Source organism: Xenopus tropicalis, chromosome 8, assembly GCF_000004195.4.
Source record: "Xenopus tropicalis strain Nigerian chromosome 8, UCB_Xtro_10.0, whole genome shotgun sequence".
Lineage (NCBI taxonomy): Eukaryota > Metazoa > Chordata > Amphibia > Anura > Pipidae > Xenopus > Xenopus tropicalis.
In genome coordinates this window covers 70377921-70389795 of record NC_030684.2, presented here as the reverse complement: position 1 = coordinate 70389795, position 11875 = coordinate 70377921, and the positions used below count along the sequence as shown (strand labels likewise).

At 38.6% G+C, this 11875-nt stretch overlaps 1 protein-coding gene and 1 pseudogene across 1 annotated transcript; one reads left to right on the top strand and one right to left on the bottom strand.

Moving 5' to 3' along the window:
* Positions 1-788: 788 nt before the first annotated feature.
* snrpd2 (small nuclear ribonucleoprotein D2 polypeptide) lies at positions 789-6033 on the top strand. The gene is given in 3 exon segments (NM_001005128.1): positions 789-861; positions 3835-4014; positions 5616-6033. Coding segments are annotated over 3 exon segments (357 nt in total). The 5' UTR covers positions 789-859; the 3' UTR covers positions 5791-6033.
* Positions 6034-7412: 1379 nt separating this feature from the next.
* On the bottom strand, positions 7413-10089 carry LOC100490356 (annotated as a pseudogene).
* Between the last annotated feature and the right edge of the window lie 1786 nt (positions 10090-11875).

The window sequence follows — 11875 nt, the reverse complement described above, 5'->3', positions numbered from 1 at the left end:
TGCCAATGAGAGCTATCATTGGCTATTTGATAGCCCCCATGTGGACTGGCAGCCTACAGAAGGTTCTGTTTGGCATTATACTTGTTTTTTATGGCTGCAAAACATGCCTCCTTTACCAGAAATTCAAAAATGAGCACCTGGTTTGAGGCCACTGGGAGCAACATCCAAGGGGTTGGAGAGCAACATGTTGCTCGCAAGCTACTGTTTGGGGAACACTGCTCTATATCATACTAAAAGTTAATTCAAAGGTGAAGAACACCTTTAAATCTGCTACGCAGTAAAGCTATCCATTCAGTTATTTTACACAATAGGACACTAAAAAGTGTACACATTTTCTGGTCGGTCTTCCAAATGCTTTTGCAATTCAGATTTGTTTTCAGTTTCAAAGTTATTAAGCATGTTATAAGCGTCTATTATAATTATTATGTAACAATTGCGCCACCTACTGGTATATCCCTCCAATTGCACAATCTGAGAAAACATGGTCAAAATGAAACATGGAACTGTTCTTATTGCGCTCTTTAGCGACTGAATTCCCAGCACAGAGCGTTGCCTTACATACTGGAACAATATTGGAATAAGATTTGCCTTGTCCTATAACCACTCTAGGAACTAGATGCGCCCTCTTTGTTAACTAATCCACCCCGCCTTTTCTCTGTCAGATTACGCCGCTGCCCCTCTGCGTAGCAAACTGGAGGGAACTTGTTTCGTGTCGATCACGTGGGCACGTTTCTACAGGCTTAACCAAATCAAGCAGGAACTAGCCGCTAAAGTGGCCCGGAAGCGGAAGTGGCCCTTCAAAGGAAGCGTTCTACACGCCGGGAAAACGTGAGAAGGGAAAGGAAAGACAAAAAGAAAGATGTGAGTAACTGGTGGAATATCTTCAGCCCAGCTTTAAATACTTAAAAATAAGGAAAAAAACTAGCCTTTTGTATCTACTTAAGTTTAGCTGATTGACGCTTAGAACGAATGCCTCTATGTAGCAGAGCATGCGATTGTACTAGCCGGAACTTGCCTGCACTTAGAAAATGCTGTGTAGTTCTGTGATTTAATTACTGTGGCAGAGATGGCAGTGCCAAAAAGCTTCCCTTGCAGGCTACCAGCACCAGGTCGTGTGTATAAACAGCTCCCCGGGTTTTCTCATTATGCAATTGCATGTGACACTTGCTCACTATATACAGGCATGTTAATAACATGGCTACCTGCAGCAAGTTCTCCATCATCCGGGTGTGGGTGGCACATCGCTATGAGCATTTTTTTGGACAAAATGGTACTGTTTCCCCCAACCTAAGTGCGGGTTCTATTAGCCCAATTCAAATCCGATATGTGTCTTTTAATACTAAGCAACTATTCAGTATACACGATTTAAACATTTTCAATGGTTCTAAATGTTTTCAATCAATTTCTAATCAATTCCATATCTTTCCTGGTTGGACCCACATGACAAGTTTCTACAAAGGAAATATTCTGCAGCTTTATGTGCTTGCACGATTATAGAGATCTGTGTGGTCAACTTAAACACTAATTTGTGTTTAAAAAATGCATATGACTGAAAAATATGCCTTTTAACACATTCAGCCCAGACTTTTTTGTTAGTTTATTAAGGCTTAATTGCTCTAGCAATAAGGGGTGGGACTTCACACATGCTCAGTAATGTTTTTGACTATGGGGCACTCCTTTAAAAACATGGAGGCAGCAAGTAGATAGCGATGGGTAAAAACAGCTTTAAACATGATTATTTGGGGAAAATTAAACCTAGTAATTAAAATCGTACCAAAATGGACAGTTAATAGGGTAACCCATTTTTAATAAAATTGTATTCTCCATTAAACAAAAAATCACCAGTAGACGTTTTGTTGTCAGAAAAATAGTGTTATATCTGATTTAGTACAGTGGTGTGAAAAACTATTTGCCCCCTTCCTGATTTCTTATTCTTTTGCATGTTTGTCACACTTAAATGTTTCTGCTCATCAAAACCGTTAACTATTAGTCAAAGATAACATAATTGAACACAAAATGCAGTTTTTAAATGAAGGTTTACGTTATTAAGGGAGAAAAAAAAACTCCAAATCTACATGGCCCTGTGTGAAAAAGTGATTGCCCCCCTTGTTAAAAAATAACTTAACTATGGTTTATCACACCTGAGTTCAATTTCTGTAGTCACCCCCAGGCCTGATTACTGCCACACCTGTTTCAATCAAGAAATCACTTAAATAGGAGCTACCTGACACAGAGAAGTAGACCAAAAGCACCTCAAAAGCTAGACATCGTGCCAAGATCCAAAGAAATTCAGGAACAAATGAGAACAAAAGTAATTGAGATCTATCAGTCTGGTAAAGGTTATAAAGCCATTTCTAAAGCTTTGGGACTCCAGCGAACCACAAATGGCAAAAACATGGAACAGTGGTGAACCTTCCCAGGAGTGGCCGGCCGACCAAAATTACCCCAAGAGCGCAGAGACAACTCATCCGAGAGGCCACAAAAGACTCCAGGACAACATCTAAAGAACTGCAGGCCTCACTTGCCTCAATTAAGGTCAGTGTTCACGACTCCACCATAAGAAAGACACTGGGCAAAAACGGCCTGCAGGCAGATTTCCAAGGCGCAAACCACTTTTAAGCAAAAAGAACATTAAAGCTCGTCTCAATTTTGCTAAAAAACATCTCAATGATTGCCAAGACTTTTGGGAAAATACCTTGTGGACCGACGAGACAAAAGTTGAACTTTTTGGAAGGTGCATGTCCCGTTACATCTGGCGTAAAAGTAACACAGCATTTCAGAAAAAGAACATCATACCAACCGTAAAATATGGTGGTGGTAGTGTGATGGTCTGGGGTTGTTTTGCTGCTTCAGGACCTGGAAGGCTTGCTGTGATAGATGGAACCATGAATTCTACTGTCTACCAAAAAATCCTGAAGGAGAATGTCCGGTCATCTGTTCGTCAACTCAAACTGAAGCGATCTTGGGTGCTGCAGCAGGACAATGACCCAAAACACACCAGCAAATCCACCTCTGAATGGCTGAAGAAAAACAAAATGAAGACTTTGGAGTGGCCTAGTCAAAGTCCTGACCTGAATCCTATTGAGATGTTGTGGCATGACCTTAAAAAGGCGGTTCATGCTAGAAAACCCTCAAATAAAGCTGAATTACAACAATTCTGCAAAGATGAGTGGGCCAAAATTCCTCCAGAGCGCTGTAAAAGACTCGTTGCAAGTTATCGCAAACGCTCAATTGCAGTTATTGCTGCTAAGGGTGGCCCAACCAGTTATTAGGTTCAGGGGGCAATTACTTTTTCACACAGGGCCATGTAGGTTTGGATTTTTTTTCTCCCTAAATAATAAAAACCCTCATTTAAAAACTGCATTTTGTGTTTACTTGTGTTATCTTTGACTAATAGTTAAATGTGTTTGATGATCAGAAACATTTTGTGTGACAAACATGCAAAAGAATAAGAAATCAGGAAGGGGGCAAATAGTTTTTCACACCACTGTATATATTCCCAATTCTTGCATAGACCAGTATGTTAATGAAATCTAAACTGTGGTGGGGCTAATAGTGACATGAATGGTTTATAATCTCTCTAAAGAGCTGCAGAATGTATCAGCGCGTTATAATAATCTGTATGTATACACCCTTTTATTGCACAGTGCCAATAAATATGTTGACACTTTATAGATCCATGTTAATAACATATTGCCAAATAATTCCCTGCACTTATACACAAAACTAAGAGTTGGACAGCGCATATTGTGATTTTGTTAACTGACACCATTGTTTGTAATTAAAAGGTTTAATAATTTAATGCCATCTCACACTGATTCTAAATCTCTTCAGGAGTCTCCTTAACAAGCCCAAAAGTGAGATGACACCTGAAGAGCTACAAAAGCGAGAAGAGGAGGAGTTCAACACAGGGCCACTGTCTGTGCTTACTCAGTCTGTGAAGAACAACACACAAGTTCTGATCAACTGCAGGAATAACAAAAAGTTGCTAGGCAGAGTAAAAGCCTTTGACAGGTACTATGTTGATAAAAACTTGGGAAATAAAGGGAATGAATCGGTGCATGTTTTCTGCCTCTCTAATAATTCATTATGTGCAAGTGCAAACATTTTTTTTTACAATACCACAACAAAATAAAATGCATTTATTGATGAATTAGTATTATCTCCCCCCTCTAATGTTTCCTAGCTCAGCAAGCCAGATTAATGGGCTTGTAAGAAGACTCAGGACATCTTTTTTTAGATCACAGACTTAATTCCTGAGGTTAGGTCACCTCCATTTTAATCTTGCACCTACGCAAGTAAAGTGTTTTACCACTGACCATTCAGATTTACTACAATCCAATTTTATTTTTTCATGTAATGCCACCTGTGCTGGAGGAGATAAAAGGACAACTAAAGCCTAAAAATGAATATGGCTACAAGGTTTAGCATCTCTTTAGTAGTAATGATCCAGGTCTTTAAAGTTGTCAGACTAGTTCCGTATCTTGGTTTCTGCTAGAAGTGTCCGTGTGTTCCGTGACACTCACATGCTTTGTGTGCTCTGGGCAGTTGTTGAGAAGCTAAGCTTACTGGGGGCAACTTTGTAGGCACAGATCTTCCCTGCTAAAGGGTGTGGTTGCCTTGGGCTGGTACAGAAGTTCAGAACATAATGTATAACATTTCTGCCCTACTTCTTTCATCAAGCTTTAGTTCTCTTTCAAGTGAGCATGTCAAAACATGCAGGGCTGTATTCCTGTCCAGTGCCACCATAGGCATCTGACCTCTAATAGTTCACCCCCGCCCAGGGACTGGTAGGTGTAAAGTAGATTTTGTATACTAAGAATGTAAGGAACAGCAAAGGAGGTCCCGGAGCTCAACCCCTGGATTTTGTCGATAATGTGTCTAAAGTGGGAATTTTTTTTAGTGTTCTTTAATATAGCCAGTTTTAGGCTAATCCCCCCCTAAAGCTGCTGCACTAGGCACAGGCTTAATAGGTGTCTATATTTAAATACTGCTGTGGTCCTCTGTTCTTCCCCATAACTGTTTAATACATTATACAGTGCTCGGCAACAGCAGAAAATCCTATTGACCATGGTTTGCTGAGCTTTACTAATCTACTAATGTCTGTGGTTTGGTGAGCTTAACAAATGTGCAATTTTTATTTTAGTTGCTGACATTTGGTGCATGTTGCTGAGAAATGTATTAACAATCAAACAGAATCAAAGTATTTTGACCCAATCACTCATTTCGATAGACTGCATGAAAGATAATTTTGTGCACACAGTAGACAAGAAATTTGAGGGAACACCAAGGCCAAAAACAGACCTGGCGTACATTCTGCTTCTCTCTGTCTTCGTTTTGAAGGCACGCAAATAGAAGCAGATCTGCTGTTGTCTGCAGCTCTGTGTAACTCCACTGACAGGCACAGCTTTGGGAGGAGCGAAGATCAGTCTGAAAACATAACAGGCATTTTCAGGCCAAGCAGTTTTGCTTCTCTCCACCTGCCTACAAAACACAGGTGAAGAGAAGTGGCCAAGTGTGACTTTGCTTAATTATGTTTTTTTTTTTACACTTGATTGTATCTGTTTTGCTTTAATTCTTTCATTATAACCATATTAGTATCTTTGTCACTTTAGACACTGTAACATGGTACTGGAAAATGTGAAAGAAATGTGGACTGAGGTCCCTAAGAGTGGCAAGGGAAAAAAGAAGTCCAAACCAGTGAACAAAGACAGATATATTTCCAAGATGTTCCTTCGTGGAGACAGTGTCATCGTTGTTCTGCGGAATCCACTGCTTGCTGGAAAGTGATAATGTGTAGCCTCTTTCTAAATTTCCTTGTTCTGGACAAATTCCAACCCTGGCATCAAATTGTTTTAATTTCTTTACTGAGGATCAGCAAATGTAGTTTTTTTTTTTTTTTTTTTTTTTCCTGCCCCCTTCCCCCCCCCCCCGCCAAAAAATACTTGTAGACTGTCACAAAGGTTGTTCTTTAACACCTTTTGTCCCTTCCACCATTATTTTTTTTCTAATAAAGATAATTTGTTAAAACAAGGTATCTTTTGTTAGTTTGTACTTTTCTGTCAGTGTTATGTTTCGTCACATGTTGTCAGTGTAAGAACATGCTTGGTATTCCAGGTGTTGCAAACAACCTCTCCTAATGGATTAGACTATGGGATTGAACTGTCCTGTCCATGTGCCAATCACACAGGGGAGGGGGCGAGATGGGAAACATGCCTAGGGCAGCATCGGATAAAAATCTGGCACTGTATATATTACTGATCAGTGACTGATGTAATAAATATGAAAAAAAAACACACACTGTTGCTTAACTGAGATTTCAGTTTATTATAATACACTTAATTAGGCATAAGCCTTGAAATGGTAATAAAATTATTTCCACTCGATTACCATATGCTAGATTGGCAACAAAGCAAGAATCACCAGTGCTTACAATAAATGTCAGTAGAGGAGTACTCGTCATGCACCTGTTCATTTGTTTAGAAATAAAAGTTCAGCCACAATTAAAGCGACACTGGCAAGTTCCAGATTCTTACATTCAGTATGTCTTCTAAAACTACCAAGAAAAGGGCAGGAACATGGCATTCCCATAATTCAGAGCTTATGAATATGGTTTTCAGATAAGGGATCCTATACTCACATTTAGAATTAACTTTTTATAACAATTTTTAAAAATGTTATAGTATGAACAGTTATGGTATCCCTTATGCAGAAACAGGTTATCCAGAAAGGCTCGAATTATGGGAATGCCATCAATTATAGACTCCATTAGAAACAAATAATATATTATAATAACTATTATAATATATTTTTTAAAATTAGTTACCTTTCCCTGTAAAAACAGCACCTTGTGCTTGATGGTAACTAAGTTGCATAAATTCATATTGATGGCAAAACAATTCAGTTGGGTTTATTTAATCTTTAAATGGTTTTCACTAGACAAGGTATCGTGATTCAAATTATGGAAAGATCCTTTATCTAGAAGACCCCAAGTATTGCAGATAATAGATCTTATACCTGTACTGGTAAGTTACCTACAACTTCCCCTTTAAAAGAGAAGGAAGGGCTAAATCGCTGGGGGGGGGCTAAATGTTATGCACCCCCAATGATTGTAATCACTTACCTGAAACCCCAGGCTGGTGCTCCTGTAAGGAGAAGACTGCACCAGCCCAGAGTAATGCAGGTGAGTGAACCTCTTCCTTCCCCGTTTTCAGTGATCCCGGGGCTGCAGATGCGTAGTTGTGCGAAAACAGTTTGGCTTTTCACTGCACATGCTCGAAAACTGAAGGAGGAAGAGGAACACTCACTCACATATATCCCGTTTTCTCCTAACAGGAGCACTGGCCAGGGTTTTCAGGTAAGTGATTACAGTCACTGGGGGTGCATTTTGGCACCCCCAGTCACTTTAACTTTTGTTCTCCTTTAAATTAACGTGCATTTGTCAACTTTTCAACTGATTTTAATTTTGTATTTTTTTTTTTTTTATTAATTGCCTTCTTATTTGGCCTTTCTTTCTACAACTTGCAATCTGGTTTGCAAAAAAACCAAAGGGTCAGCTTTGTTAAATACCAGACTTGGGAATCCAGAAAGATGGACAGCTTTTTTTTTATCTTATTTGTGATTTATCAAAACCTTTCTGTCTGGAAAATTTCCCCACCAATAAAAGTTTTTACAAATTGTCACAGTAATGAAAGCTGAGCATGTCAGACTGATTTGAGTATGCTTGGTTTAATGGGTCGGTAGTGCTCAGTGCTTTCCAGCAGCAGCGCTGAGCATTATCAATCATCCAAGCTCTTACTTGCTGATGCAAATCTTACTTGACTGGTATTATTTTACAGATTAGTAATCGTTAATATTCTTAAACGCTACAGATCATTAATGAGTTAGACACCAATTCTCTGCAGGGCTGTATTGTCTTTCTGTTTAGGTCCTCTACTATTCATCTTCTATACTATGCCATGGAGTATAAGGCCCCCGCCACACAGGGCTGATTCTCTGCCTGCGGATAAATGCAAGCAAGAATCCACCCCTAAACTGCTTGATTATGCAGTCATGGGCCAATATCTTCGTATGACTGCACCTGGGCCGATGCAATGGCCCTGGGTGCAGGCACAAAACCAGAACGTTCAATTTTAAATGGTGTATAAGAATGCAATAGGGGCATAATTGGTGTGCATCAAGGCTATCCTCTCCTTTTAAGAGATCACTTTCCAGGTAGTGGTTCATTCCTAATATTAACTCCTGTGTTCTCCTCTTTCACAGGTTTGACGTGTGTTGAACCAGTCCTACTTGCTACTGCTTTGGTTGCACAAGAGCAGGACAAGATGGCCTCCACAGCTCTTCGAAATGAACTCATGCGAAACACATAAATGATGGGGTTGAGAGCAGAGTTTACATGGGAGAGAATAACAGCAGAAAGAATTATGTCTTCAGGCACCACACAGCTTGGAAAAAAAAGCCGCACCACATTTAAAAGATGAATAGGAAGCCAGCAGATGACAAAACAGAAGACTACAATGAAAAGTGATGTGGCCATACGTAGTTCTTTCACCACTATTCGTCGCCGCCTTCTCCTCCTGCTCATTTCTACCTCCCATTCAGCAATCTGACGGATCTGTTTCCTTATTTCCAGAAAAATACGGGCATAGAGAACAAGCATGGCTGCTAAGGGTGGGATGACACAACCAAAAAATATAAGATAGACCATGTAGGATTCAGAAATGAGGCTATTAAAGAGGCATTCACTGTTTGGTGGAAATGATTTCCGCCATCCCATGAGTGGCATGAGGCCTGTAATTGCTGCTAGAAACCAAGTACCAAGTATAACAAGAAAAGAGGTCCGGGGAGTCACAAAGGCACGATAGTGAAAGGGGCGCATAATGCAAATGTAGCGCTCTACAGCCACAGCTAATAGTCCAAAGATTGAGGCTAGAGAGAAAGTCATGAGGTTGCACAGCATGAAAAGGCAGCAGTACAGACTACAACGTGCCACACCCATATCCAGAAGAATAGCACAGGGGACAGCCACAGCTCCAACCAGGATATCAGCAGTGGCTAATGAAAGAAGAAAGTAATTGGTGACAGTACGAAGCCTTCTGTCCCTTATCACAGCTAAGCAGATCAAAATGTTTCCTGTCACGGAGAGGACAGCAGTCAGCAATTCAGTGACAAAATAGGGGATGTTGGTAATGGTGACACTGGGACCAGAGATGCCACCCACATGAGGAGATGAAGTAGAGTTCATGTTTGCAAAGATAGTGAATATCTTATCATCCTGGAATTAGTATTGTTTTGAAATACAATGCTGAGCTGATGAACAAAAACACTGTGTTAGTTAAAAAGTCACTTAAATCAAATCATTTGGCAATGTTAATACTACTGTTAACAATAACAATATTAGTCTCTTGTTATTCTACTAGAAATAGATAATGATTGTGATGTGTAGTTTTATGCTACATTACATTTTAATTGCAATCTCAGTTTCCAATTGTCGCTAATTTCCTGGAATGATTCCTGGTTTTCATTTGTCCATGGAATAAATTCTGGGCTCATTGGCTGTTATGTATCTTTTACCAGAGAAACACCCCTACATGAGAGAAGAGAGATTTCATGTCTGTAGAGAGTTCATATCTTGGTGTCCTGTTAGTAGTGACAGTATATTTCAAAAAAGGATTCTTAAAAAACAGGTTCATTGTTAAAACCACTGAAATGATTAAATTATCTATTCCCAAAATAGGATGTGTTTCTCCAAGTGTTATCAAGCATAAACATGTTTAACACATTGGCTAAGAAATGCTCCTTCAAAGGTTATCTCATTGTTAATTGAACTTTCTTCATTACAACATCAATGCAATACAGTTAGAACAAAGTACTTCCAAGCTCGACAGTAGTAATAACTTTTATTGAAATTATAATGTTACTCCAAGCACAATAATGAAAAATTAAAATTTGGTCCAAGCAGTAGAAATTTGTATTAAACTTATATTATTATTAGTCTGCTTCAGGACACAGATATGCTCAGCAGTCTAGGTGGAGATCCTTAGGTGACCACAGCACTTCTGCCTATGTTGTCCTGTTCTGCTACTTAGCTGCATACTTTGTATGTGATTATATTCGAGGTAAGCAATTATGGCAACCCTTAAGGGCATACTTATAAATTTTTAAGTCCAAGGGGCAAAAAAGACAATCTACAACCAAATTTTTTATTCTCGAACATCAGCATATTTAAGAAACAATGTGGGCAGTGTTTTGTGGTTAAAAAAAAGTCACACAAACGAAAATCACATTGTTCCATTTGTTTTCAGTAATGTTGAAAATTGAGACTGTTTTAAACTAGAGGAAAAACAAAAATCTAAACAATTTAAATATGGAAAAAAGAACAAAAAGAAAAAATCTTTTGTGAATTGTCTAAGAACACCACTATCTACACACCATGCTAAAAGTAAATTTAACATGGACTTCCCCTTTTAACATAGAGTAAAATACAAGACAAGTTCTTTCTACAGCATTCTAAGCCTACTTTTGGAAGCTACAGCGTGGTTATTTCTGACAGAACTACACTTAACTAACTGCATTCAATTTGTCAGTGTTTACTATTACTGTTGAATTTCACATAAAAGCAAAATTGTTCCAAAACAGCCACCCACATTAGATTTACCTAAATTACACTAAATGAATCAAATTTTAGTGATGCAAAGTATTAGTGTAGTGGTTTGTACCAGTATTAGCAAGTAAGTCTATTTTTTGCCTTTCATGATTAAAATTAACAGGTCTGTCACTTACCATCAATGTGTCTTGTAGAATGCTTGATCAATACTTGTGTCCTGAAGGGTTTTGTTTTTTATATGATGAAAGCTCTGCATATGGATATTTTCTGAACAACCCAATGTTGGTATAAACTTCATGGAGAATGTTCTTCTAGTCTGTCATGGAGAACACTCAGCTTCTCTTTCTGTGTTCTGATCTTTCTTTTGTGCAGGGGTGTAATTCTCATAGCAAGGGAGGGGCAGGTACAACCTCAGGTCTATTCAACCTAGGCAAAGTGCATGCACTTTTTAAGGTTCTTGTTGTTAGACAGTGTTATACAACGTATTTGGATGGATATGTTCATATAAATGTGTAGATTGCAAACATAAGATATGTTATTGTCACTTTAGATCTACATATTCACGTGTTTTAACACTGCACAGACGATCAGCTGTTTTATCAGCTCTTTTTTTGGCTAAATATTCTTAACCTTTAATATATTTGTGTGTCTGTATATTGACTTAGACCATGATGTCACCAAATGGTACACAGTGAACTATCTGATGTGTACAGTGTGACCTCATGAGTTATTTTTATTGGTTCACCATTAGGACTTTATAGGTTATTTTTAAAATGCTCTATAATAATCTCCAAGGGTGATAGGTGACATTGTCCACCAATGCTTATCACACTTGCGCCTCGATAATTCTCTTTGTGCTTATAATGTTTTAATGCAGGCAAGCGTGAACTCTGGATGTTTACTGAAACAAATGCTAGATGAAGCGTGAGGTAAAAGAAAAATGAGGAGTGTGTTATGGCAGCAGCGAAAATTGCAGGGTGTTTGCAAAAGTTCAAAGCAAAATTTCCATTTCCAAAGTAATCTTGTAAAAGTACCTCATTTTATGGGTTAAAGAGCACATACAGTATGTGCAGTATTACAATGTAAAATAAATTGTTTGTTTAGTTGAATCAGTGCTTGCTAATGATGTACATGGTGCTGCATTTCCTTAAGGAGCAAAGTTAAGGATTGATATTAACAGTTAAGTTAAATAGTGATGTTTTCTTTAAACAACATAAACAGCCTAATCAGATTTAAGCTATATGCAGAATATGAATATAGTTTTCCTAC